The sequence below is a fragment of the Giraffa tippelskirchi genome, chromosome 3 (genome assembly GCF_054371585.1).
Source record: "Giraffa tippelskirchi isolate mGirTip1 chromosome 3, T2T-mGirTip1v1.2.pri, whole genome shotgun sequence".
NCBI lineage: Eukaryota > Metazoa > Chordata > Mammalia > Artiodactyla > Giraffidae > Giraffa > Giraffa tippelskirchi.
In genome coordinates this window covers 6,852,678-6,880,478 of record NC_137277.1, presented here as the reverse complement: position 1 = coordinate 6,880,478, position 27,801 = coordinate 6,852,678, and the positions used below count along the sequence as shown (strand labels likewise).

Below are 27,801 nucleotides of genomic sequence, written 5' to 3'. Positions count from 1 at the left end.
GGACCGTGAGAATCATCAGTGCTGAGTGACAGGAGGCCTCGGGAGCTCTGAGTCCTGGGAGATACACACCGGAGCTTCCAAGACTCAGAAGGCTGTTTCATGACTTCATTGACAAGAGGAGGGGAGAAAGGGATCACAGCATTTCAGACTATTCAAAGACGAAAACGGCAACCAAGGGCACCCACAAGTGACAGGTATGGTCCCTAAGGCCTGGTTCTAAGGCCATCCTGGAGGGTGTGGGGGACTTGTCAGCCTTCCCCTCAGCATCTGTCTCTTCCTCCTCTATGCCTCATGGACCCCCCTGAGATCAGTTAGAACTGTGCATAAACGAAGTCACTCCAGAGAAGGCTGGGCCCTGCCTGGCCGGCGTCGCCCACGGGGCGGCCCTGGGCAGCTGGAGAGCGTGGGACACTGCTCACGTGACCCCCCCACCCCAGCCAATGGCCAGGCCTCTCTCTGGAGTGGTCAGCCGGGCTCTCCCCGCAGGAGCCGGCTTTCAAGAAGAAAACACCAACTTGGTTCAAGAAAGGCTTGGGTTAAATACTTTCCCAGAAACCTGAAGAAACAATCCCTCTCAGATTCCTGGAGCACAGAAACAATGGAAACTGTCACTGGGTGGCCCAGGGGAGGGAGCCTGTCAGAGGCAGCTCACTGGTCCCTCAAAGCACTCAGCGAGGGGCGCGGTGGTCTTCACAGACTCCACCGTGGACCCGTGCGAAGCTCGATGAGAAAGACGTGTCCAGAGGGGCTGGCCCCGCTGCCCTCCAGCCTCCTCGCTACTGCTCGCTGGCTTGGGACCAGAGGCTGGTTTTCAGACGAGCCCCAGACAAGCAGGTCTGCTTGGGCTTGAGGCCCCAGACGCCAAAGCTTGCCTCCTTTCAGTCTGACAGTGCGTATTCCCATTGACCAGAGTTCCTCACCCATCGTCCTCTGGTTGACAGCAGCTTTTCCTTGACATGTTCATATCTTTTTTTTTTCTCCCCTGAAAGATGTCAGGATGGACACCTGCAACCATTCTGCAGGGGTAACTGTTTATTGTAGGTAGCAGTTCCTCTAACATTTTACAGCTGCAAGAATCCTGGGCATGGGCCAGACATCTGTGGTGCCGACATGCACGTTCACGTTTGGGTATAGACACGGCGTGTCGGCAGGCGCCCCAGACACACACTTCTCCCCTACTCTACACACAGACACGTGAGGGCAATGTGAGGTTCCTGTCTGGGCAGGGGCCGGCAACAGGCTCAAAAGACATTTGGCACAGTCGACAGTCACTTTAAAGAAACCCTGACCCCAGACTCATGCGGTGAGCAGCTGAGCTGGGGGGTAGAGGGAAACTTGGCTTAGAAGGAGCCACGGGCTTGAGGGCTCTTTTATGGACAAAGCGCTCCCCACGGGCACCTCCCCTTCTCTGGACCACCTGCCACACAAGGAAAGTCACCCAGGGAAAAGCCAGGGTTCTCTGGCCCCTTTGCGTTCCACGACTGCTCACAAGACTTGAAAGCTCAGACAGCAATCCAGTTACGAGCTCTGAGGCTTGGCTCCTTTGAGTAGAACGGCGTTGGATCTTCGACACCTCGGCCCCCACAGAAGGAAGTAGCGGTGAGGGCCAGGGTCAGATGAGGGGATCCTCGGCCTGCCTGGCAAATGCATACACACTACGGCAGATGGCATGGGCTCACGACCACTGCCAAGGTCAAAAACCAAGAAGAGACACAAATATCACACTTTCGATCAAGGCATTTCCAAGAGATGACCACAAAAACATCACTTTTGATACTACAACCTACCACGTTTGGCAACTTTCAGAGAAAATGGCTCTCTCCACCCCAAGGCAGAGAGGGTCCAAAAATCCTTTATCCTCAGCCCCAGTTGAAAACATCAGGGAAAGAAGACGGGCTAACGGAGGGCAAGGAAAGGCTGCAGAAGCAGTTACACCAACTACCTACAGTGCCCACCAGTCTGTCTGTCTGACTCGGTGCAGGATACTGCCTGCCTCGAACCTCTTCTTGGGGAGATGGTGAGCTATCTGGGGTGGTGGGGAGGGGTTGCCAGCTGCTGGAGACAAATGAGGCAAGCCGAACATGGGAGCAGCTGGTGGCCTGAATCCAGAGCTGCGACCCCCATCCTCCCCTCCTCAAAGAGGCTTTGTTCATAGGAATGTGGGGCTGCTCTGGCGACTCTATCTGTCACCGAAACCTCAATTCAACAGCCTAAACCAGACTCCTCTGCGTCTGCTGTGGTAGTCTGGGGCATGTGGGAGAGAAAGGTGGTATGATGAAGCAGCTGCCCATGTCCAACAGGGCACACTCAGGTGAAAACGTGGCACAGCTCAGGACAACGCTCTTTTGTGTGCTCCAGCTTCTGGAAGTACAGCGTCTGCAAGGACCTAGGCCTTCCTCCTCCCCGCCCCCATCCCAAGACAAGCTCCACCCGGGAACCCAGTCCAGTGCTCTTGGAGAGATCTGTTACAACACTGGCTAAGAAAAGAAAAGCAGGTTTCTGAGAAGGTATTGTGCAGCCGAAAGTGGCATCTGTCTTCGGGTTCCTGTGGTGGGGGTGGGGTTCCTTTGGTTTTGACCAGAACACTTCTCCGCTGGGGGCCAGGCTCGGCTGGGCTTTGCAGTAGCTCGGTTACTGTACAGGAGCAAGACTGAACTTCACAGACGTGCTCGGCTGGGCGCTCTCGTCGCTGAGGACTCGGGAGTTTACATCCGAGATCCTCTCTCCTGAAGAATCTGGAAGGGGAAGGCAGGGCAGAGGACTGAGGTTTGGACTCTGGGTGCGCACTGCTCTTAGGTGGGTGGCTTGCCATCCCACTGAGGGAGGAGAAACAGACCGGAGTCACTTCCCACTGGACCCCGTGGAGCAGCAGCAGGACGACCCGTTACCCCGGGAAGCGGGGCAGCACACCTGAAGCACTGCTGTGTGAAGACGCTGGGCCAGGGCTTATGTGCTGCGGGGCCACCTCCCCTGAGCGGAAGGACACATCCAGCTCACCACACGCGGTGGAGGCCCACCGCACAGGGAGGAGGACGACCTCACCGGGAGGAGGACCACCTCACCCGGAGGAGGTCCACCTCACCCGGAGGAGGACGACCTCACCGGGAGGAGGACCACCTCACCGGGAGGAGGACCACCTCACCGGGAGGAGGACCACCTCACCCGGAGGAGGACCACCTCACAGGCAGGAGGACCACCGCACAGGGAGGAGGACCACCTCACACGGAGGAGGACGACCTCACGGGCAGGAGGACCACCTCACACGGAGGAGGACCACCTCACACGGAGGAGGACCACCGCACAGGGAGGAGGACCACCTCACACGGAGGAGGACCACCTCACACGGAGGAGGACCACCGCACAGGCAGGAGGACCACCTCACAGGCAGGAGGACCACCGCACATGGAGGAGGACTTCACACGGAGGAGGACCACCGCACAGGGAGGAGGACCACCGCACAGGGAGGAGGACCACCTCACACGGAGGAGGACCACCTCACAGGGAGGAGGACCACCGCACAGGGAGGAGGACCACCTCACACGGAGGAGGACCACCTCACAGGCAGGAGGACCACCGCACAGGCAGGAGGACCACCACACAGGGAGGAGGACCACTGCACAAGAAGGAGGATCACCTGCCCTGAGCAGAAGGACAGAGGCCAGGCTCACCAAACACTGATGACCAAGAAGCACTGTGGGGGTGTTTGTGAGGGGCACAGTGTGTGTGAGAACAGTGTGCAACAAACTTCCAGTAACGTCAGGGTGTTGGGGTGTGGGGGGCGGGGGGCGTCACAGAGGTAACCAAACACCTTTTCTCTTGAGAGACAGAGAACAGTTTCAAAATATAAAGGCAGAATACTTCCAACTCTGAATTTCAGAATTCTCACCTTACAGCAATCAGTGCCATTAGCTTTTCTTTTTCATTGATTTGACAGAGCCTGGGAAAAGACTACCCTCCTTTAGTTCACGTGTCCGAAACTAAAAGCCTATGTCACTGCTTCAGAAATCCTGGTTTAAATGACAACAGTCAAAAGGCCAAAACGAAGGGGAAATGCAAAGCTGGCTTGAGAAGGAAAGGGAAGAACCAGCGAGCAGCAGTTCAGGCAGGGCCAAGCTGGGGCTGGGAGCAGTCAGCGACGAACGTCAGGTAGATTGACTCACCTTCGCCTTCTCGCTCGGCTCGATGACAATGCCATTGGTAGAATTATTTAGTTCTCTGGAGACAACACAGAGGAACTCTGCCTGATCCTCGTTCCCATAGTTATAAGAAGATCCGATGCTGATTAGCTGATCAAACAAGAACATGGTCAACATACGAACAGGGATCTTAAAATACTAAGTGCCACACGAATCAAACCCTCTTCCCGACTGAGCTTTCTTGTTTTGCTTCTCAAAGGATGAAGAATTCGCTGGGACTATCAAGGCCCCAGGGGCTACCTGGATCCCAGTTATTCACCAGAGCATCACTGACAAGTGTTTCCTGCTGTGGCCTGGCTTCCATCCCGGGTTGGGGAACTAAGCCCTGCAGCACTGCCACAAAATCAACCAACCGACCAAATAAAAAAACCCCACTAAGTCTTAAACAAACAAACAAACAAACAACTTTGTCTTTAAAATTTTATACTAGGGAAAAAAATACTTCTGGAGCGGAAGTATGACATCTTGCAACCCACAGCTGAACGAGAACGAGGCGGACACAGAATTGATTCTGCAGTGGAAGAGAACTGTGAGGAGTCGCTCAGTGTTGGTGCTGGAGACAGAGACGCCTGTGCTTGGTCTGTAATGTGACACTGTTAACCCAGTAACTTTCATTTAAGGTGACCATACGGTGACAGTTCAGCTGACCTCTTAAACTCGACACAGAAACAAGCGTGATTCACCGAATTTAGAATCCTGTCCTTCGAGTCATGCTCAGCCTCCCTGTGTGTTTTGAAGACAACAGATGAACTACTCTGCCATCTAATGGAAGAAAACAGTAAAATCCTGGTCCTCAGATGCTTTGTTTCGATGCCGTGGTCGTGAGCGTAAAGCTCAAGAACAGAAACCCACAGGCTGACGGGGAAGGACCTCACCAGGCTCCAGCTCGTCTGAGCCCTTCCTGCCATGCCTGCTCACCACACCGTGTGAACAAGGAGGGTCTCTGCTGAACCCTCGTCTTCCTCAGCTACTTTTTCTAGAATGTGTCAACAAAGCACTTTTGAAAGGAATCCCTGAAGGAGAAAAACCCAAAGAGGCACTTTCAAGCCTAAAGCAGCTGGCTGGCTCCCTCTGGACAGAATCCCACGTAAGTTCTGGATGTGGAAGCCTGGAGACATGACACTATTCTCAGTTTTACCCAGCTCGTCACATCCTACCATGCAGAGTCGGCATGGAAGGGCTCTTTTCCCCTAGCTCTACCCGACTCCTCGGGTGATTAACTGGCTACAGACGGTGACAGAGTGTGGGCTCCGAGGCTGAGATACACCTTATGAAAAGTTGTTGTTTAGTTGCTAAGTCGTGTCCGACTCTTTTGCGACCCCATGGACTGTCAGACACCAGGCTCCTCTGTCCACGGGATTCTCCAGGCAAGAATAATGGAGTGGGTTGCCATTCTCTTCTCCACGGGATCTTCCCAACCCAGGGATCGAATCTATGTCTCCTGCATTGGCAGGTGGATTCTTTACTACTGAGCCACCAGGGAAGCCCTAAGAAACATTACCTGTTCGAATTTCCAACCATCGGACATAGTGGATACCATCTGCGTGAGCTCCTCCTCTTGGCATTGCAGGACTCTGTACACGTGCTTCACGGGGCCCTGCGACAACCACATACAGGCTCTGAGCAACAGTTTCAAGGACACAACAGTTTGCAGCTGCTTCGCTGAGGCTCTTCAGAAGAATAAAGACTTTCAGGAGTGTGCTTGGAATTTTTTTCTTGGCAGCCACCCACTACCCCCGTTCCAGTCGCACTGGAGTTTCTCAACAAAAACTTATCCAAGGAAAGAAAGAAAGTGCAGGGTCCAAGAGCATGAATAAAATAAAATAATCTTGAACTTCAGAAGGATGAATTATGTGAGCGACCACGCTGATAAACTTATGACTTCGTCTATTTCCCAAAGGAGAAAACAGAGTAAAACCACTCAGGACAAAAAGGTCACATTTTCTTCTTCAGTCTTTATAGCTGACATATATGCTGAAAATGTAAACCATACCATGGTTTACTGAGAATGATACCTTATATGGAAACAATACATTAAACAGGGACTCTACAGTGTACAAATGTTCAAGCTAGTTTACCTACAGTGAAGAAATGTTCAAGCTATTTTACCCTCTGCTGAAGCTACCTGAAAGTGTTTCAGTGTTACGTGGTAACATTCCTGTGACAGACAAGCGTATAATAAAAAACAAATACTTGGTCTTTGTCCCTGGTTCCTGGCACAGACCTCTGAAAAACTGTGTCAACTCCTGAGCGGCAGCAGTGTCTTTTATATGCTAATAAGCTGGTCACCAGAAAGACCCGGGGGTTAGAGGGTTAGAACTTTTGGCCCCACTCCCTGACCATGGGAGAAGGAGGAGAGACCAGAGATTGAGTTCAATCACCAAAGGCCAATGATACAGACAACCTTTCCTACCAAATGAACCTCCTGAAGAACCCCTAAGTGACGGGGTTCAGGTAGCTTCCAAGTTGGCAAACACATGCATGTGCTTCAGGGTGGGTAACGGATGCTGGGGTTACACGGGGACAGAGGACACTTTAGGCCTTCACCCCATGAATCTCTGCATCTGGCTGTTCATTTATATCCTTCATAACAAACTATAGTAACTATAGCATTTCCCGAGTTGCACCAATTATTCTAGTGAATTACTGAACATGAAGGAGGCATTGTGGGAACTCAGATCCCAACTAGCATCCGAGCCCCGGGGAGTCTGACACTGACTCTGGGTGGTCAGTGTCAGGATAAAACCGAACTGCTGGTCACCTGGAGGGTGTCAAAGATGAGAAAGGTCATGTGCTGGCCAGACTCAACTCTCTAGAACATAAGCTAGATTGGGAAGCCAAAAGGCTGAGCAACTGAGATGGACGCCCCAGAGCTCCAGCACGAAGGCCCCTACACTTGACCTACGTCGACACTTGTGACCTGGCCCACAGGGAATGAGAAGCCGGTTGTGAGACGGCTAAGTGGCTGCACGGAAGCAGGCTCGCCAGATGTGTTCCTGTTCACAGGACAGTTCCAGGTGCACAGGACTCGGTATTTAGCAGTCAGGGACCATCGGTGTTGGGTCCAAAGCCGCACACTTACTGCCCATCCCAGAGGGCGTGAGACACAAACAGCAGCCCAGGTTCAGAACAATGATGCCCGGTCATGGAGAGAGGGGTCAGTTACCTTCTATCAGATTTTAAGAAAATCTGGACCCTTTTCTTAAGAATGATGAGAACTTAGCCCATTTTTAAAAAGGACGAGTTGGCTTCAGCTATGTGGAAAATCAGAACAATTTGGGAAATACTGGATGAATAAAAGCAGCTACTAAGTACCGTGGGCTACAGGCCCCAAGTGCTGCACCCTTCTCTTCTAGTCTTTACTGCAGTCCTGGAAGGCAGCTGTCGGCTTCTTTCTACACAGAGGACACTGGTGTTCAGGGCACAATATCTTGCCCAAGCAGTGTGGCGACTAACTGGACTGGAGGTAGAGCTGGGATATGAGCCCACACCTGCCTGACAACACTAGCCTTTCTCGTATACTTCGTCCTTCTGAACGAGGTTCCATTCAATAAGGTGCTAAGGTGAAAAAAAAAGAAAATTCCTTCCATATAAAATATAGGACAAATCTTGGGCATCCCTGTTGGTCCAGTGGTTAAGAATCTGCCTTGCAATGCAAGGGAGGCTGGTTCGATCCCTGGTCCAGGAAGATCCCACATACTTTGGTTCAACTAAGTCCATGTCCCCCAACTATTGAGCCTGTGCTCTAGAGTCCATGCTCTGCAACAAGAGAAACCACTGCAATGAGAAGCCTGTGCACCGCAACAAAGAGCAGCCCCAGCTCACCGCTGCTAGGGAAATCCTGCATATAGCAACAAAGACCCACCATAGCCAAAAAATAATAAAAATAAATAAATCTTATAAAAAATTAAGAAAAAAAAAATAAAATAAAATATAGGACAAATCTTGTGACAATTTCAGTTACCCTAGCCACACACTTCGGGAACAACCAGGTGTTTTACACTGTAAGATACAGAGCATCACAAAGACCCGACAGTGGCTGCAGCTGTCAAAGTCCCAGTTATTTAAGATAACCATACTGCCTCTTCTTTCCTCTCCTCTTCCCAAGTAAACCATCGCCACTCTCAAATGCACCAAGATTCATCCCACAGCAAAAAATGCTACCGGGGATAGCCGAGTAATAGGATGGTGGCAGCCACTGGAAGGGAAGTGAGGTCACTGAAAAAAAGTGGGGGAGGTCCTCTACATGCTGGGCTTTACCTGACTGTCTGCCAGGCGTGTCTCCTTTCAACACAGACAAGGTAAAGGAGACACCGAGCTTGAGGAGACAGCCGCGGAAATCCACGCTCAGCCTTAAGGTGATGTGGGACAAATGTAAAAGGGGACATCTTTGAGCGACATCAAACCCACTGCCCACTCAGAGTCCCACTAAATAAAGAGGACAGGTGGAAAGATCAATTAACATCAAAAGGGTCTTGACATTCCTAGAATAAAAAAGCTTCCAGCTAGGTATAAATCCATGAGCCCCAAAATCGAAAAAACTAGTTAACTTAAATACCATCATCAAATAAAAACCTCACAACACTCTCAAGGAATTCACTGACGGTGAAGAACTGAGAGGGTTCAGGTGCCATGATTTGAATGGTTTCAAATTTTATACTCGATGGTACCATCAAAACTTATATTAAGCAATCAAAGGTTTGTTTTTTTGTTTAATGTGAAAAACTAAGGACGAGATTCTTAGAATGTCTAAGCTATTACTTATCTGTAATAGTGAAAGAAACCACGTAAATATACCATGAGATGGCAAAAAGAATTGGTAACGCTAGATCAGATTTCACATGGTAACCTGCAAACCAACTATGAGTTCATCTCTGAACATTAAAAAGGAGCCTTTCATCCCAGGTTTCAGCACCAAAAAAAAAAAAAAGCCTTTCAGCCACTGGCCAGATGGAGAACTAAATGAATAAGCCTCCTTTCCATCTTCGCAAAGTGCTGGAGATAAAATGGAGAAGAGAGTTCATTCTTTATCATAGGTGTCAGGTGTTCATCCAGATAATTCCATTCAGAGCCAGAAAAAAAATTGATAGATGAAGTCTAACACAGAACATGCAAGGAACAAGTTTCTACTTTTGAAATTCTATATTGTGATAGATTAGATCTCAAGAAAACGACCATCACCAGTATCTGATGGGACAGGAGACAAGTCATGCTGGAGTTGGACTCTGTCCCATTAGTGTAGTTAAATCCTCTTAAAATACCCGCCCATTTTTCCTGCTAGACTTTAAGCTTCTTGAGGGCATGGACCTATCAGTTGGGGTCCCCAGGACCTAATAGAAGTTATTGTGGCCACTTGCTTAAGACTGACGATGGGTGATGTGCCATGAAATGAGCTAAGTGTGCCTCATTGCCTTCCCTGCTCTAACTATACAGCAAATTCAGTTGGATTTTTGTCACCATATCGACTAAGAAAATCCATATTTCCTAAAAGAAAGAGAAGCTTGATATTATTTTCTTAGAAGCGTGATTCACAAGCCATGTGCGAAGTCTATGCCATGCAAGTGTCTGTTAGCAGCTGGCTGTGACATGGTCACAGGCTGAAGGCTGGTTTTCATAGAGAAGCCAACAGGTAGAAGCAAGACCTTGCTCGGCCCCGCTGTGGACATGGAGGGAGGCAGATGCTCTGCTGGAGAGAACAGGCTTTGAACCTCAAGTACGGCGACTCCTCCCACTGCCATATGGCGAGCAGCCACAATTTCCCGTACTTCTAAGGGGACATGGGCCTGTTTCGTTCTCTTTGTGATTTCTCCTCTGTTTCCCTGTTCTGAACAAGTCTGGCAGAGTATGTCCTGCCTGTCTGGCAGATGGACCGTATGCCACATGGAGACCTCCGGCTCACAGGGGAGACGCAGGGCTCTCAAACGGTACATTGTCCGTTTCTGATCACCCCAGACAAGGAGACAAAGACTGACACATGGGATATTTTCCCCTGAAGAGTTCAAAACCCATTACCTGTGAAGTTCTGTTCTCATTGTCCCGTATTCTTTCCTTAACCAGTCTCACGAGAGATGCAATGTTATAAAACTCCGCTTCCTCCAGCACGCCTAGAAGGAAGACCGACCTGTGGTTAGAGGCGTGTGAACTCCCCAGAAAACAGCAGAAAGAGGCTGGAGAACGTGTGCTCGCTAAGAACTGCATCTTTCAAATGCAAGTCTAGCCTCCCTCCTGCAGCCTTGGAAACGCGTCTTTGCTGGTTGCTAGGTGTCTGTGACCTTTTCCCCAACGTCAGCGAGGCAAGCACAAGGGTCTGCCCTGTTTACTCCGTTCCACCCCTGTGGTTTCCCACCTGCCACCTTCCCTGGCTCTTCCTGCTCCTGCCCATCAGCTGCAGGACACCTTGACCATATGTCACTCAGTTCCTGGAGCTAGTCCCGTTGGATAACTCTTGAGCTTGCAATCTCTACCCAGTTTGTCCTAAAAGTGACCAATGTCTCTCTCTCTGCGTAAGTGTAAATTTATGCGGACCAGTAAAGCAATTATCCTTCAATTTAAAACAAATAAAATTTTTAAAAAAGAAAAAAAAAATTATGTGGACCAAATTTAACAAGAGGCTTACTATTTGAACAATGTAAAAAGCAGTCAATGAAAGAATCCCATGCATAGGACTACCCTGGCAGTCCAGTTGTTAGGATTCAGTGATTTCATGGCTGAGGGCCCAGGTTCAATCTCTGGTCAGGGAACTAAGATACTGCAAGCTGTGTCGCATGTCCAAAAAAAAAAAAAAAGAATCCCATGCTTAACAAAATCAAAGGCCTGGGACAGGACAACTAAATGGGATGTGTGATCCTGGACCAGGAAAAAAAGTTGCTATAAAGACTTTTGTTGAAACAATTGACAAAATTACAATGTAAGCTATAGTTAAAGTGTTTATCAATATTAAATGTCCTGAATTTGATAACTATACGGTGGTTAAGTGAATGTCCTTGCTCTTGAGAAATAGACCATGAAGCACTAAGGGGTCAAGTCTGTAATCTAGTCTCAAGAAGTTCAGAAATAAAACTGTGGAAAGGGGAGAGGAAAGAGGGGGGAGGATGAGAGAGAGAATGAATGAATGATAATGCAAATATAACCAAAACTGTTGATTTTGGTGAATCTGGATAAAGGGAGTTCTTTGTACTATTCTTGCCCTTCAAAATCATTTAAGGCATTAGAAAAGATGCTTAAGATTCTTCTTTTGAAGAAACAAGACTACCCATGAGCTGGTAATTGCTGTGGACGGTGGGTGCACGGAATTTATTATACTACTCCAGTTACTTTGTATGCATTTGAAATGTTAAGAAAAAAAGGAGGGGCATTAAAAATAAAAAGGGAGACCGATTCCTCTTTTGACTAGTTGTAACAGCAGTGTTCTTCAGCCGTTTCATTAGTGAGCACGGCCATTTCAGCTTTCTTATGCGGAGAGAATGCTCCCAGGTCAGGGTGCCCTGGATCAAGGGACAGGCTCCCATCTTAACTGAATGTCTCAGTGAGACGAAGACAGCCTTTTAGAAAGACGTCTAGACCCACTTATAGTCCAAGTGCCCTACAAACCAAAAGGATGAGGCAACTAATGATGCCCCTGACAACGGGCTGGAGGATGAATTAGGTCAGATGCAAAAATCTACAAGGAAGCATGAGACCAGACTTAAAAGAAATGAGGCCAAGCCTTCATTATTATTTCTTTTTTTTTTACGGCTGCAAGTTCAAACTAAAATTGAAAGAATAAATACCTAAATGTCAGAGATTTGCTGTTTCAGGCTGTGGATATTCACTGCTAATAATAAGTCAATGTAAAAAGAGGTCCTGATAATTTTGCAGGTTCAGAAAAAACTCTAGCTCCAAAGCTGAGCTATGTATCTTCCTTCTCCCAAAGAAAGATAAGAACAAAGGGGCTCCTTCAAGACCCTCTCAGACTAGACTAGGTAACTGGAGGGTCCCTACTTATTTTTAAAAAGCTGTGCTTCCTGTGCACGTGAGACTGCTAAAAATCTCAAAATTCAAATCTCAGGACTTCCCTGGTGGTCCAGTGGCTAAGACTCCGTGCTCCCAATGCAGAGGGCACAGGTTCGATCCCTGGTCAGGGAACCAAGATCCCACATGCCACACAGCATAGCCCTCCCCCAACCAAAAAAAACCTGTGAAAAATACATTCCAATCTATGAAACAGCTTTAAACATTTGACCTGAACTTTGAAGATTCCTAGCACAAACAGTGTCCTTACCTTCTTCTGCCAACTCCTTTGTAATGATGAGCTTCCCGTGGCGGAGGTAGTTTAGGATTGGACCAAAGTAGGTAGGGTCCCTGTCAATCAGATAGGCCCCTGTCTCATCCTGCCAACCAAACACAAGGGTATCACTGTGGAGCTTTCATACTAAGTCAGGGCAGGGTCTCCACCTGTCTGTCACAATTCACAAGTGAGAGGGCAAGTTCTATTAGATGTTTATCACTAACTACTGGCAAAAAGGCTAGCTTTACTTTACTAGGTCTTATACTTCAGGATCATTTCTGGGAGGGTGTTGCAGATGTATAGTCATATTCATTATCTAGCGTTGACTTGAACTTCTAAAATCTTTACTCAGACACGATTACCAATCTCTTCCCAGCCTTTTGGGTAAGATCAAGCGTAGATACAATTACCAACATTCTTCCTGTGGGATATCTGTTATAAAGAAACAGAGGAAGAAAATGCCATAGCCGCATGATCTAAATTTCTGCTTGAGATAGACATTCTGACTTCTCTATTGTCCCTGAATCACATTCCTAGTTCTAAGAAAACCTCTGTTTATTTGGCAGTGCTCCTGAGCTGAGGGCCAACGGCAGTGGGAGTCTGCGTTGGCAGCTGCAACTCACACACTCCAGATCTGTGCCCAGAGGAAGCTTGGCATGGCCAGGACTTGGCTCTGAGCACTTTTAATCCTACTCATCTTTACAGTAAAGGGAACAAGAAGAAACTGGCTTCTACTGCAACAAAGAAGATTCAGGACAGATAAAATCGTTCCTTTATAATAAGCAAGGTTTTGGAAAACTCTTTAAGTTAGGGCAGGACAGTTTGCCTTCAATCTGAGATTACAGGAGAGGTAGCAGATGAATAAATGAAACTAACCAATGTTTACTTAACCCTAACTCGGTTGCAAGGGAACAGCTAAGTGCTACATGGGATACAAGCGATGCAGGCAACAGTCAATGCTTTTAAGTCAGAAACTAAAAGATGAACGTGTAAAGTTAAAAAAAAATCAAACAGCTCAAACTGAAAATGGGTTAAGCGTCTTGTCACCTCTCAACTCTTTGGTTAGCAGCCATGCATCTTGCCCAACGGTACTCTTTGGGTTTCATTTTCCCTGGTCTTAACCCGTCAGCTTAGGTTTGCATTGGCAAAGGACAACCTCTTTCCTAGGAATGTATCTGAGCTCAAAACGGGACCTAAAACAGTGATAGTTACCAGATACGAGCCCAGAGACCAGGAACACAGGCAAGAAGTGTGGGATCATGACAAGCGCTTCCTGCAACTGTCGAAGCCATCATCATACCCAGGCTTTCACTCAACTTGGCAGAGGGGTCCGAGGGGGAAGTCTCAGAAAGCTACCTGGATGCCTTAGCTCGCCCTGACCCAATTCTGGAGGCGTGTACCACAGGCGCTGAGGGTCTTGACGAGGAACCAGGGAAACGAGGAAGTCAGGAGAAAACTCATGCAGACCTGAGGGGCTGGGATGAGGTGCAGAGAGGAAGGGGAGAAGGGGTGTGGAGCGGACTCTCACGGGTGAGGGTGGGCACTGCGCGAGGAAGCAGACGCTGAGAACGAAGGGTGCGGTCAGAGAGAAAAGTCTGCGTGCGTCTGGGGCTGGGGCAGAAAAGCCCCCAGAGCTGGCTGGCGGGGAAAGACGAGGAGGAGGGGTCCCGGCCCCAGGTGCCCGCCGGAGAGAAGCGCGTCGCAGGAAATCTGGGGACCAGTGTGGGAGGAACGAGGGGGTCCGAAGGCCGGGGGCGCGCCCGAGGGCGGGGCGCACCTTGTCCGAGTCCAGCTCCGGGTCCTCCTGGCAGCAGAGGCGGCAGAGGAAAGACTTGGGCTCCCGGCCTAGGGTCTGCCTGGTGGTCACGAAGTAGGTGCCTCCCACGTTCAGCCGGACCCAGCGGGCCGCGCCCCCGCCCCCTGCCCGCTCCGGCGGCCCGGGACCCGGCTCCAGCGGCTGCGCGGCGGCGGCGGGAGGCGGGCGGCCGTGCCCGCGGGGCGTGGGGCCAGCGGGGCGAGGGCTGGGGGGCCCGCGGCCCGGGCCGCCCCCGTCGCCCAGCCCGCTCCCGCCGCCCCCCCCCAACCCCGCCATGGCCGGGTCGAGCTGCAGCTCCGCCATCTTGGGCCGCCACCGCCGCCGCTTGCTGCCCGCACGCCGCCGGGCCGGCCCATCTCTCGGCAGGGAGAGCCGGGCCGGCCCATCGGCGGGGGTGGGGCCGCGGGAGAGGGACAGGAGAGCCCCCAACCAGCGTCCGCGTCCCCTGACTGTGGAGGCGCTACGCCCGCCTCAGGGGGCGGGACTTCCTGAATCACCCCTCGTCGCTATTCGCTGAACCGCAAGACAAGGCCCGCCCCCTTGGGTTTGGGGTTGGCTGAGGGAAGAGCTTCCGGTGACCTACTTCCGTTCTCTGCTGCTGCGGACTGCGGGCCGCCCGGGGTCGGTGAAGGTGAGTTGGCTTGGGGGCCAGGGACCTACCTGAGCGCAGCGGATTCCTCTGCTCTGACCCTGCATACCTCGGCTCGACGCTTGTCTCGCCCCTGCTTTGCGCGGCTGCTTTTTCGCGCCGTCTTCCTCTCCCCTCCCTCGAGGGCGAGGCCGCAGAGGCTAGTTTGTGGCCTCTTGACTTTTTAGGGCTTCCACTAACCTTTGTCTCGTCCAGCCCGACCCCAGCCTGGCGGCTTCAGGAGTCCGGTTTGGAGGCTGAGGAAACGTGGCCGGGACGTAGTTTTAGCCTGCTTGGTGACGCTGAGCAGGCTGGAGGGCTGTGCGCTTCCCTTCTGAAGGTTCCAGCTTTCGAGCGTGTGGAGCTTTTAAAGAGCTTCTCTAGTGCAGGGTTCATTTACCGATTCAGTAAATATTCACTGAGCACCAGCTGTGTTCAGGATCTGTTCTAGGCGCTGGGGATTCAGCAGTAAATAAAAGACAACAAACCCATTTACTAAACTTCCGAGCTTGGAAAAGTCTCTGCAAGGGCACTTATTCTATCTGGTGTATTTAAAGGTTACCCGCCCCTCACCTCCACTCCAGGGAGCGTAAGCTGTCTTGAGAGTGAAAGGAAGAGGCACATGTTGGACATGTGTTTTCTTTCTTTTAAGGCCTTGGGGAAAATTTCCATCTCCTTTGTGATCCACCCCATAGTTTATAAAGATCTTTAACGGTTGTGATCACTTTCCATGTTCTCTCACACTCATGTATGTATTGAATATATATATATTTTAAGAGCATTGCCAGTATACTCCGTATGTGCTAACACTACCGGGGATCACCAGGCATGAATAAGGTGTGGGCGTATTACCAGTCTAACAAGGAGTGGGTAGAGAGCCCCTTAAGTTTGTAGTGCAAATTGGTGTGCACAGTTATATTTGATATTTTTAACAGCCTTTTTTGGCTAACAGAGCTTATTATCCCCATTTTTCAGGTGAGGAAATTTTGGTCCAGCGTCTGCTCTATTTAACTAAGCCTTGTTGAAATGTGAATATGTGTCAGGTTCTGTGCACTGGAGAATCAGTGAATAAAATGTAGGCTGAGTGGAAGTATTTTTAAATTACAAACTTATGTAATGCATGAATATTGCTTTAGCAATATTTCCAAAGGTACTTGGAGTGCAAACACTGGATAACTGGATTTTTTTCTTTTTTTAATAACTGGACTTTTAGGGATAAATTAGGAGATGGGGAAGAGAGGGTATACCATCTAGAATATATTTATATGCCAGGTTTACACCTTGAATTTTAAAAACTAAAGTGTCCTGATATTGTCATCCTAATTCCTTTAGTTGACAGATATACCCACTCATATGATGCTGATCTATTTCTTAAAGACTTGAGTACTTCTGCGATGCCCTTCAGAGGATTCTCTCCAAGAGCCCTGTTTTGATCTGACCTGTTGTATTTTCCAGGATCTCAAGATGGCTGGACGGAAACTTGCTCTAAAAACCATTGACTGGGTAGCTTTTTGGGAGATCATCCCCCGAAACCAGAAGGCTGTGGCTAACTCCTTGAAGTCCTGGAACGACACCCTAACCTCCAGGTCAGTACCTTGCTGAAAGGGAGCCTCTGGACTTGTGACTTCATGTGGAAACAAAATATATGAATTCTGATGTTCTTCTGGCAGAAAGAAATTTATGCATTTTCTAAATACTAGTGATTTTTTTTTCTTTTCTTTGATTCCTATGATCTCCCTCCTAGGGAAGAGTGGGTGATAGCTCCAGAACATAGGAATGAAGATCAGGGAAATTGCTGTGTGAATTTCCTCTTGCTCGTGGAACAGTCCTAACTTTTGCTTTTCTATGTGAGCAGGTTGGCTACTCTGCCTGAGAAGCCACCTGCCATCGACTGGGCTTACTACAAGGCCAACGTGGCAAAGGCTGGCTTGGTGGATGACTTTGAGAAGAAGGTGAGCCTTCAGGCAGCTAAAGCCTCGGTCTTGTAACACGGCTGTGGGTGGGGGAGCAGGACCGTAGACAGATACAGGGGATGACAGTGAGGGAAGAGGAGTGGTGTTAACCCCCAGATCCCAAGGGAGGCTCAGGAGAAATGGGTGTGGCCAAAGGTCTTGTGATAAGAGATTTAAGTGCACCTAGGTGCAGAGAATTCAGGGTCTCCTCATTCAGCAGGTTTCTTACCTAAGAACGGTATAACAGAGTCTTAATCCGGGAGCCAAAGGGCTGTTGAGTTGGATGTTTCTGCCCGACTGCCTGACTTCTCCACCTGTCTCCTTTTAAATCAGACTGACATTTTTTCCTACCCTTTTACTGTTTTCCTCTTTTTTATTGTCCCTTGTAGCTGTGGTCTCTCACTCACCTGTCTGTCTTCTTCTTTTTATAATTTATTTTTTGACTGTGCTGGGTCTTTGTAGTTGCGGGGGCTTTTCTCTAGTTGTGGTGAGCAGGGGTTTACTCTAGTTATGGGGTGCAGGCTTCTTATTGTGGTGGCTTCTCTTGTTGCGGAGCAACAGCGCTTTAGTGTGAGGGTGTCAGTATTTGCAGCATGTGTGCTCAGTGGTTGTGGCTCCCTGGCTCTAGAACACAGGCTCAGTAGTTGTGGTACATGGGCTTAGTTGTTCCACCACTTGTGGGATCTTCCTAGATCAGGGATCGAACCTGTGTCCCCTGCATCGGCAGGTGGATTCTTTACTACTGAACCACCAGGGAAGCCCTCGCCCACCTATATTCTGATGTTAAATTTCATTATCCAGGGTTTGCTTGTTCATTCAGCAGATACTTATCGAGGTGCCACTCGGCTAGGAACAGCGCTCAGTGCTGGGGCCAAGACACTAAGCCGTCTTTTAAGGAGAACATCTCATCCATCTCCATTATGCAAACATGACTTCCGCTACCTGTCCACTAGGGTTTCTTTTCAAAGAGAAATCAGGGGACTTCCCTGGTGGTCCAGTGGTTTGGACTCTGCTTCTCCACTGCAGAGTGGAGAACCATCCGTGGTCAGGGAACTAAGATCCTGCATGCTGTGTGGCACAGCCAAAAAAATAGTTAAAATTTAAAAAAGAGAGAGAAATTAGAATTACTTTAGAACTGCAGGGTTCTTTGAGGTCATCAAGCCTGTCTCTCTTTATCAAGTGAAGAAACTGCGAGAATTGTCCAAGGTCTCCAGCTAGTGATGAGGCAGAGGAACCTTGAGCTCCCATTGCCAGTCTAATACTCTTTCCAGTAGAATGCCCTAGATGCCTGCTTGTACCGCCTGGAATGGAGAATGTGTTTTTATGTGATCTGTTACAATTAGCAGCTTTTGAGTCCTTTTTGGGGGACTCCTGGTGATATTAACAACAGTTCGTTATTCCTGTGTTTGTAGTTTAATGCCCTGAAGGTTCCTATACCAGAGGATAAATATACTGCCCAGGTGGATGCTGAGGAAAAAGAAGATGTAAGTAGTGGAGGCTCTTACTTATTCAAAAACTCTCTTAATTCCTGACAGTTCTGTTTCTTACTAGTAAGGTTAAGGTGGAGTGAATTTAAAGGATTGCTAAAAAGGGATGAACTGTTACTAAATGCAGTAACACTGATGAACCTTAGGATAATTATGTGAGTGAAAGAATCCTGCAAAGGAGTACACACTGTATTACTCCACTGATGGAAAACTAAACAAATTCAGCTAAATCTCTGGTGACCAGCACATCAGTGGCTGCCTGGGGTTGGGGTGGAGGGGATGATAAATATTAAACTGTCTTCACTGTGGTGATGGTTCCGCAGGTGGATGCGTATATCAAACTCTATCAAGTAGTATTCTTTAAATATGTGCATTTATTGTATGTCAGTTATACCTCAACATGACTGTTAAAAACAATCAAGGAGCTGAAACTAGGCAGGAAAATTATACACAGTAGTGAATAGTCAAATACCCGTTTGCTTGCAAGTACTGAAGGCCCAACGTTGGAACCCAGGTGGCTCCACCAAGGAGAAGTCTGACTAGGTGGTCAGTGGCTTGTCCTGGCCACTTGGCAGGCCTGGGTAAGGCAGGCATTTTGTAGGTTTCCTTGGTGAGTAACTCACTGTAGAGCCCTGGTCCTGCCACCTTAAGCTGCTTCTCCTATATGGGCTTCTTTGTGGGTGCTGGGGAGAGCTGCAGTTTGCCCCCTAAAGCAGAACCCCGCCCAGTAGTCAGAGGGGTCCACCTCCTCTCCACAGAGTGTGGGAAAGCAGTGGTGGGCTCTGGGACTTCTCATACCATGGGAGCCTCGGGGTCGGGAAGGTACAACTTGGTTTCAAAACAGAATTTCTCCCTTCTCTTAAAGGTGAAAAGTTGTGCTGAGTTTTTGACTCTCTCAAAGACCAGGATTCAGGAATATGAGAAAGAGGTAAGGAAGAGCCTTGGCCTTTGCCTGTAATCCATTTTCTCTCCGTTCACGGCTACGCGTCCTTCACCGAGCGGCGGTCACCTGCTTCAGGTTCTTTTTTTGATCTCTGCAACCCTGTTTATCTTGACACATTTCCCCTCTTTTTTCCAGCTGGAGAAGATGAGGAACATAATTCCATTTGATCAGATGACCATTGAGGACTTGAATGAAGTCTTCCCAGAAACCAAATTAGACAAGAAGAAGTACCCCTACTGGCCTCACAGGCCAATTGAGAGCTTATGAGCTCGAGTCTGGGAGAAAGCTCTGGCCCTCGAATTATAAACTCTGGACATTAAAAATAATTACATGGTGCTGTGTGTCTGCTCCTTTGTGGTTGAGATAAGTAAAACTCTGGGGTGACCTCACTGGGAGCAGAGCTTTTGTTGAACTGGAAAGGTGTGTCCATAGGTGTGTACGGTTGTCTAATGGTGAGGATGTGTAGGAACCAAATTGCTGAGGCCCCAGGGCTGCGGTGGTTATTGTTGTTGTTCAGTAGCTCAGTGTTGGACCCTCTGCGACCTGATGGACTGTGGCACATCAGGCTTCCCCATCTTTCACTATTTCTTGGAGTTTGCTCAAATTCATGTTCATTGAATCAGTGATGCTATCTAACCATCTCATCTTCCACCACCCCCTTCTCCACTTGCCTTCAGTCTTTCCCAGCATCAAGGTCTTTCATGAGTCGGCTCTTCGCATCAGGTGGCCAAAGTATTGGGGCTTCAGCATCAGTCCTTCCAGTGAATATTCAGAACTGATTTCCTTTAGGATTGACTGGTTTGATCTCATTGCTGTCCAAGGGACCCTCAAGAGTCCTCCAGCAACACAATTCAAAAGCACCCATTCTTCGGCGCTCAGCCTTCTTTATGGTCCAACTCTCACATCCGTACATGACTACTAGAAAAACCATGACTTAGTGACTAGACAATTATTATAGCAGGATTTATTTTTTATAGCAGAATTCCTTGCAGGATGCCTGAGCAATGCCAGGAAATAAAGGCAGTTTAAAGTAAGATGAGATGGTGGGGAAAGTTCTGTTGTCCTTGAAGTCAGAGGAGCTTGTATCCCTCCTGCTTACACCTGCCCTTGACCATTTAATTGCTGGTTCTAGATTAATCTGCCATCTCCAGACTTCCTTTTCTCATTTACGAACATCAGGATCGTAATAAGAATAAAATGAGATAATCTGGGAAGCTTCTCAGTAAGAAAGCAATCTAAGTAAAGGCATCCAAGTTGATGTGGCTTAAATCCTATAGGAAAAAAAAACCTACTGAGGAAAAGACACATTTCAACAATTTTGTGACATTTCTGCCCGAGATTGCAGATGGAATTTATGGGAGGAGGTCAACAGTAATGTCTTAAAGGACAAGCTGAATAGAGGCTGGGGCACCGTCACCCCTAATTTATAGGGCAAGGGGTGGGCTGTAGGTAAAATGTAACCGGGAGCAAGGCGTGTTCCACTTAGGGTGGCTTCAGTCATGATCCGTGACTTTTCAGCAGTCAAGCTCTACAGAAGGCCTTTCATGTACAAAACGAGTACCACGTGCACCCTCCCCACTGCTGTGAATCATTGAATTGGCACCCAGCCATCTAGCTGACGCTCTAGGGCTGCAGAAAAGTGAAAACATAGGGAACCTTTTGGAGTGTGGTTAGAACCAGGAAGGGAAGAATCAATGACAGGCCTGTGAAACTTTTCTAACAATGGGAGGGGAGTCCCTAGGATTTCCCTGGTTGTCTGTTGTCCGTGGTTAAAACCCCGCACTTCCACTGCAGGGGACGTGGGTTGGATCCGGGTTGGGGAGCTAAGATCCCTTGCAGCAAGACCAAAAATTAACGGAGGGGTCCCTAGCATTTGAGGGAAGGCATTGGAAGACTTACAGTAAGAAATAACAGTGAAAAACGAACATTATCTCAGTCCCAGGCATTTATGAAGCATGGTGGGGGCTGGGGGTGGGGCACTTTGAGGTTTTATATCCTGAATTGTTTGAAGTTTTTGCATTGAGCATGCATTGATTTTATATGAAAAATTATCGCTAGTAAAATAGGATTGTGCTTTTCAGATCATTAGAGAGAGAGATGTACTTCCTACATGGCAACAGTTAAAGATAGAAATTGGCAAAAACATAAGTAGCATAAACACAGAACCAAACACACTTAGGATGATTACGAATCAGTAAATACCTCTATTAGAAGAGAAAGTTTCTAACTGGGTCAACTCAAAATCCGGGTACAAGCTGTTCATCCTTAAATAGTTAGGACCTTCCTTGGAGGTCCAATGGTCAGGATTCAGTGCTTTCACTGCCCAGCAGGGTTCAACCCCTGGTCCAGGAGCTAAAATCTTGGAAGCCGAGGTGTGGCTAAAAAAAAAAAAAGAGGGGGAGAGACTTAAAAAATGGATAGATGGGCTATACTAAGGGTTTCAACTCCTTACCCTAAAAACTGGCATTGAAGAAAAAAATACGCATTTATCATGTCTCAATTTAAACAAAAGTATTTCAGGTTAAACTAATAGACCTGGTTAATGACAAAAGTCCTTTACAAAGTATTCCAGTTAATAAATATGGAAAGAAAAGTAACATTGGGAAAATCGCTATTTTGTAATCCCTAATGAAGTACAGTTGGCCCTTAACACAAGTTGGAACTGAATGGTACCATTTATATGTGGATTTTTTGTTTGTTTGTTTTAAGTACATACTACAGAGCTACATCATCTAAGGTCAGTTGAACCTGCGGGTAAAGTTAAACTCAAGATAATTTGACTGAGGAGGGTCGGCAGCCCTAATCCCTAAGTTGATCCAGGGTCAACTGTAGTTTATTCAGGCAAAGATCGTTGGTGGACCTGCTATTGCCTCCATTCATGGTTTGGTCATTTCTTCCCTGAACCACAGTCTCTCCCTCAGAGGTCTCCTGCCTGTACCCTCACCTGCCTCTAATTCCTTCTTAAAATACATATATATAGGAGTATAGTTGATTACAATGTTGTCTCTAATTCATTCTTTAAGGTGCTGCCAAGGGGATCTTTTCAAAATGCAAATACAGTTATTTTATTCCCCTGCTTAAAATCCTCTGCCCACAAGATCAAATGCAATTTGCTTACTCCAGGGTCCTCTGGGTACTCTGTTCTCCTCCCCCGGTTATGGCCATAGCAAGTTGCTACCTGCCCCTCTCACACCACCGTGATTATCAGACACTTGCCATTCCAACTCCTAATCCTAGAAGCTTAGAAAGAGCTAGAGGACTCTAGAATACTCCAATGAGTGCCAGCACAATCCTTTTTCATATTCTTTTCCATTATGATTTATCATAGGATATTCAATCTAGTTCCCTGTGCTAAGCAGGAAGACCTTGTTTATCTGCTAATCCCTTTATAAACAGTCCTGCGATCACCCAATGCGAGCAGGGTCATCTTTTACCCGTGGGACTTGGGTGCACACAAGAGACTGGCCGTTGTCGCCCCCACTGTCCAAGGAGCGTGCACACACAAGCTTCCTTGCACCCCTTCTCGCCCCAGCACAGGGCACTGTGGCGGGCGCGCTCTCGGCGGGGACAGAGCCTACAGCCGGACGCCGGGCAAGGAGCTGGTCAGCGCCCACCCCGACCCCGCCTGCCTGTCTCCAGCTGGGGGCTCCGGGGGGCAGGGAGGGACGGGGGTGGCGACTGCGTGGTCTGCTTTTAACCTTACGGCGATGGACTCGCACAGAACACGCTCGCTTCTTCTGCACAGGGATTCGTAGCTGGCGGAGCCCTTTCGCCACGTGACTGTTTAGACGTCAACCACAGGCAACATCAAGTGGGGAACCGTTTGCACTCGTATCGATCTACCTTTCAAAGTAGAGTCAGGCTCGATCAAAATGAAAGGGCGAAGTGGCATCCACGGGCACGAAAACGGTCTCAGAAGGAAGGAGAAAAAATTGCTGTTTTGTGGTCGTGAAGTTATATTAAAGAAGAACTTAAGGTGGCTTAAGTCCCACCCCAGATGGGACTCGAACCCACAATCCCTGGCTTAGGAGGCCAGTGCCTTATCCATTAGGCCACTGGGGCTTCAGGGGGACAACGCCTGATCACATGTCCCTTGAACTATGACGCCGCAGGCCGGCGTAGTGACGTCAACCCGGAAGTTCCCAGGTGCAAAGCCCGATTGGACACGAGCCCCAGGAGATGGAAGTAGCTGCGAAGACACGTCCCGCGCTATCTCAGTGCCTGAAACAAGGGCAATAGCTGGGTTTGGTTGCGGCGCAAGAATGCCGTCCTCTTCTCAGGATTAAACCGCTTTGACCACGAAGGGGCTCAAACGCTTAATCCGAAGTCAGACACCCTACTTCTCGGGGCCCGCGGCCTCCTCGCTAAGTGGGAGCCACCTGCGGCCGCCCTGGCGCTGGCGCAGCGTGGCTGTTGCTCCTCCGTTCCGAGGACGCGCCCTGGGGCCAAAAGCCCACGGTTTTCTCTCCCGGGCCAACGCCGCCCCCGAGAGGGTGCGCCCAACTATCTCCCCGCGAAGACGTGGGCCTCGGGACCGCGTGGCCTAACGGATAAGGCGTCTGACTTCGGATCAGAAGATTGAGGGTTCGAGTCCCTTCGTGGTCGGCTTTGTTTTGGACGGGCGGTTCCTCCCGAGTTCAAAATGAGAACCTGCTTTCTTCATGATTTCATCCCCTTGGTCCTTCTTCCTTCAGACGTTCCCCTTCTGCGCCCCTTGCCGTCCGGCATCGTCCTCAGTCTCGCCTCTCCGTGAAGTTTTAACTTTTCGCGTGGCCCCGCGGCCGCGCCCCCCGGTTGCCCTGCAGGCCTCCCTGGCCCGGCCCTGGTCCTCGGGGTCCGCGGTCCGGCCGGCGTCGTCGAAGGGCCGAGTGAGGCCTGTGCGCGCGCCGCTGCGCGTTACCACGGACCACGTGGTCGCCCTTGGCCGTCGCGCCCCAGTGGCCTAATGGATAAGGCACTGGCCTCCTAAGCCAGGGATTGTGGGTTCGAGTCCCACCTGGGGTGGCGTTGGGTCGGGCGCGCCTGGCCCCATGTTAGCTTTTGCGCCCGCAGAGCGCGTGCCTCCGAGGCTGCAGCCTAGAGATTTGGGGACTCCGGGGCGCCCCACCCGCCTGCTCTCAGCGCGCCTTCTGCTGTGCAACTGACCCGGGCCTCGTTTGCAGCGAAATAGTCGGCGCGTCCCGGCCCGGGGCTTAGTGTCCCTCGCCCCCTCTTCCCGCCCGGGTGACCTCGCATCCATCCTCCCGCCTTGTCCGCTCGGCCTGGGCGCTGTCCAAAAGCCAGGGGCCTCCAGGCTGGCAGAGGTGCAGTTCCCTGCTTTGGGTTCTCCGCTTGCGGATCTAGCTGGTTTTCCAGCCGCGGGGATATGGATTCTAGAATGCAACGACCAAAAAGGTGCTCTACCCCAGGTGGGACTCGAACCCACAATCCCTGGCTTAGGAGGCCAGTGCCTTATCCATTAGGCCACTGGGGCCTGCGGCTCAGTTTTGCAACATCTCTGCCTCTAGTAGGCGGTCCGATCTCGGGCCTTGCAAAGCACGACTTAGCGAGGCAAACGCCCAGGGATGCGGTGCCGGGGCCGCGCCAAAACGAGACCTCGCGTGCTCACGGTCACCCGCAAGGAAGAAAGATGGTGGGAAGTGAGCTGCCGTACCCTCTTAGCCGCACCGGCAAGCACACGGGTGCTGGGAGGCCGGCGCCGATTCTGCCCGGACACCTAAGACTGTGGATGGCGGGCAAAGGCTGGGGTTTGTAGGCATTTCCAAATTTTACCACCATGGCTAAGTGTAGGAAGTGAACGAGAACAAACTCGTCTCAAGCACGACTCCTGAAACGGAAACAGTAACACTCTCCCCCATCACGAAACAATGTACAACCGGAAGGAACACATTCTTCCAGTCTTGATAGTAGAAATACATAAGGACACAAATACAAAATAGAACGAAAAGAAATGGATCACCCAACTAGCCACTTTAATATTCTGTTTCTTTAGGACTGTTATGCAAAAGGGAATACAAATACAGAAAAAGCACATTTTAAAATGTTACACATGTTGAAAACCCACTACTAAAATCCATACCTGTTGGGAAAATGTAACGGGAAGAAGAGTCAGCCCAGGGCAGTCAGTGTCTACTCCCAGCCCTGCTTGCGCTGAGATCTTGGCTCTCAGGGACTTGGAGAAGTTCTTTTTTCTGTTTCTCTCCCACGTACAGAGTCCGCACAAACCCATAATACCACCAAGAAAGAGGAATGTACCCCACCTGGCTCCAGTCTCCTCCCTTGAGACTGTCCTCCTTTCAGTTAACTAACTGGTCTGTTGTTGAGGTGTAACATCCATGCAGTAAGGTGTACACATCTCAAGGTCATGGCTGGAGGAGATACAGAACTTTGCCAGCGCCCCTGAAGGCTCCCTTCTGCCTCCTCCCCACTGCCCCGGTGTAAATACTTCCCTGACTCGCAACGCCACAAGGCAGTTTTGCCTGATTTGAACTTTGCGTAAATGGAATCATACTCTTACAGTCTGACCTCTGTTGCTCATCACTGTGTCTGTGAGGTCCACCCCTGTTCATTCTTTTACCCTCACCTTTTTGTTGTTGTTGTTTTTAACTGGAGGATAATTGCTTTACAATGTTGTGTTGCTTTCTGCCATACATGGACATGAATCAGCCATAGGTATGCATATATCCCCTCCTTCTGGAACCTCCCTCCGGCCCTCTACCCCATCCCACTCCTCTAGGTTGTCACAGGGCACCTGACTGAGCTCCCTGTGTTACACAACAACTTCCCACTGGCTCTCTATTTTATGTACGATAATGTGTATGTTTCAACGCTACTCTCAATTCGTCCCACCCTCTCCTTCCTTTACATCTGGGTTTCTATTCCTGATCTGCAAATAGGTTCTTCAGTACCATTTTTCTAGATGGCATATATATGCGTTAGTGTACAGTATTTGTTCTTCTGACTTACTTCGCTGTGTAACCGGCCCTGTTGTTTTTAATGACGGGTCCCACCCCTGGGCTCCGCTCTCTAGTGTCCCCTGGCCTAGTTTTGTTTTTCTTCACCTCTCTTTCCCCTCCTCTGTATTTTAAATGCTTTCGCCAAGTCCCGTCACGTGCCACTCATGTCTTCTGAGAGCCTCACAGGCCCAGCCCTCAGGTCCAGGGTCAAACCATGAGGATGCTCGCTCTGGTTTCCTGCTGCTGTCATCTTACCAAGCGTCTCCCTGCTTTGCCTCATCTTCAACTGCTCCTCCCCATCCCCAACACGCTGCTTGTCCCTTCTGTCCTGCATCCCTGCTTGAACCTCGCTCCCCAGCTCCTGCTTCACTCCCGTCCCAGGCATCACCAGGTAGGCATTCCTCCTCAGGCCAGACAAAGTGGCTCCTCCCAGGCAACACCATACCCATCATCCAACCAACCTCCCAAGCCTGCTCCCTTGTGACCTTCCTGTCTCAGAGCTCAGCACCACCCCCTTGTCACACACCAGCTCTCACTCCAGTCAGTCAACTTTCTGTCCTCCGAACCCTCTTGCATCAGCTGTTTTCTCTCCATCACTGCTGCCACTGGCCCAGTTCCAGGATGGGTCCCTAACTGCTCCTGTGGATCTGTCCACCGAGTTGTGCCCACTTCCCTACAGTCTTTTTTCTCATCCAATCCCAGTGAGATTAATCTTCCCCTGACAGCCTCTGTAAGGGTAGAGTCCAAACGTCTTAGGTGTCACACTGAAGGCCTTTCTAGACCTGGCTCCCACTCAAGGTGGCAGACGTCTCTTCTGCAGCGCCTCACCCCCTGGGTTCCAGCCAAACTGGGCTAGTAATCATGGCTAACGTTCCCTGGGTACAGGCTCAGCGCCACTAATGACTACTACCCTACCACCCTATTAGAGGTCGGGACTCACCATCCCTAGTTTGTAGAAGGGCTGTGGGATCACAAAGATTTGGATATGACTTAGCCACTCAGTTCAGTTCACTTCAGTCGCTCAGTCATGTCCAACTCTTTGCAATCCCATGGACTGCAGCACCCCAGGCCTCCCTGTCCATCACCAGCTCCCGGAGTTTACTCAAATTCATGTTCATCGAGTCAGTGATGCCATCTAACCATGTCATCCTCTGTCATCCCCTTCTCCTCCTGCCTTCAGTCTTTCCCAGCATCAGGGTCTTTTCAAACGAGTCAGTTCTTTGCATCAGGTGGCCAAAGTATTGGAGTTTCAGCTTCAGCATCAGTCCTTCCAATGAATATTCAGGACTGATCTCCTTTAGGATGGACTGGTTGGATCTCCTTACAGTCCAAGGGACTCTCAAAAGTCTTCCCCAACACCACAGTTCAAAAGCATCAATTCTTCGGCGTTCAGCTTTCTTTATGGTCCAACTCTCACATCCATACATGACCACTGGAAAACTATAGCTTTGACTAGATCGGCCTTTGTTGGCAAAGTAACGTCTCTGCTTTTTAATATGCTGTCTAGGTTGGTCATAGATTTTCTTCCAAGGAGCAAGCGTCTTTTAATTTCATGGA

General features: G+C 49.5%; 2 protein-coding genes, 1 long non-coding RNA gene and 4 other non-coding genes across 8 annotated transcripts; 3 read left to right on the top strand and 4 right to left on the bottom strand.

Moving 5' to 3' along the window:
* Positions 1-1,017: 1,017 nt before the first annotated feature.
* KCTD2 (potassium channel tetramerization domain containing 2) lies at positions 1,018-14,632 on the bottom strand. The gene is made up of 6 exons (XM_081575197.1): positions 14,240-14,632; positions 12,457-12,565; positions 10,209-10,300; positions 5,698-5,793; positions 4,161-4,286; positions 1,018-2,735 (listed from the first exon to the last, which is right to left on the bottom strand). The coding sequence occupies exons 1-6, from the start codon at positions 14,579-14,581 to the stop codon at positions 2,706-2,708; spliced, it is 795 nt and encodes a 264-aa protein (XP_081431323.1). The 5' UTR covers positions 14,582-14,632; the 3' UTR covers positions 1,018-2,705.
* Positions 14,633-14,854: 222 nt separating this feature from the next.
* On the top strand, positions 14,855-19,623 carry ATP5PD (ATP synthase peripheral stalk subunit d). Of its 2 annotated transcripts, none has more exons than XM_081575198.1 (6): positions 14,855-14,909; positions 16,362-16,492; positions 16,762-16,858; positions 18,271-18,342; positions 19,211-19,273; positions 19,424-19,623. In XM_081575198.1, exons 2-6 carry the CDS (start codon positions 16,371-16,373, stop codon positions 19,553-19,555), a joined length of 486 nt encoding a protein of 161 aa, XP_081431324.1. In that variant the 5' UTR covers positions 14,855-14,909; positions 16,362-16,370; the 3' UTR covers positions 19,556-19,623. The 2 variants fall into 2 exon arrangements, with proteins under 2 accessions (XP_081431324.1, XP_081431325.1); XM_081575199.1 differs by having other exon boundaries at positions 14,855-15,881.
* LOC145540565 (uncharacterized) lies at positions 18,702-24,154 on the bottom strand. The gene is made up of 3 exons (XR_014078387.1): positions 23,132-24,154; positions 21,491-21,666; positions 18,702-20,559 (listed from the first exon to the last, which is right to left on the bottom strand). It is a non-coding gene; the product is annotated as an uncharacterized LOC145540565 (long non-coding RNA).
* Positions 23,278-23,350, bottom strand: TRNAR-CCU (transfer RNA arginine (anticodon CCU)). The gene has a single exon. It is a non-coding gene; the product is annotated as a tRNA-Arg (tRNA).
* TRNAR-UCG (transfer RNA arginine (anticodon UCG)) lies at positions 23,821-23,893 on the top strand. Its single transcript has one exon. It is a non-coding gene; the product is annotated as a tRNA-Arg (tRNA).
* A 65-nt stretch (positions 24,155-24,219) lies between the features above and the next one.
* Positions 24,220-24,292, top strand: TRNAR-CCU (transfer RNA arginine (anticodon CCU)). The gene has a single exon. It is a non-coding gene; the product is annotated as a tRNA-Arg (tRNA).
* Positions 24,293-24,688: 396 nt separating this feature from the next.
* Positions 24,689-24,761, bottom strand: TRNAR-CCU (transfer RNA arginine (anticodon CCU)). Its single transcript has one exon. It is a non-coding gene; the product is annotated as a tRNA-Arg (tRNA).
* Between the last annotated feature and the right edge of the window lie 3,040 nt (positions 24,762-27,801).

Coding starts and splice junctions, on each gene's coding strand:
- ATP5PD (XM_081575198.1), top strand. CDS start 16,371: ATGGCTGGACGGAAACTTGCTCTAAAAACCATTGACTGGGTAGCTTTT. Junction 16,859..18,270: donor TGGATGACTTTGAGAAGAAG/GTGAGCCTTCAG, acceptor CTGTGTTTGTAG/TTTAATGCCCTGAAGGTTCC. Junction 18,343..19,210: donor ATGCTGAGGAAAAAGAAGAT/GTAAGTAGTGGA, acceptor CTTCTCTTAAAG/GTGAAAAGTTGTGCTGAGTT.
- KCTD2 (XM_081575197.1), bottom strand. CDS start 14,581: ATGGCGGAGCTGCAGCTCGACCCGGCCATGGCGGGGTTGGGGGGGGGC. Junction 4,287..5,697: donor ATGGTTGGAAATTCGAACAG/GTAATGTTTCTT, acceptor TTGTTTGATCAG/CTAATCAGCATCGGATCTTC. Junction 2,736..4,160: donor AGCCGAGCGAGAAGGCGAAG/GTGAGTCAATCT, acceptor TTCCCCTTCCAG/ATTCTTCAGGAGAGAGGATC.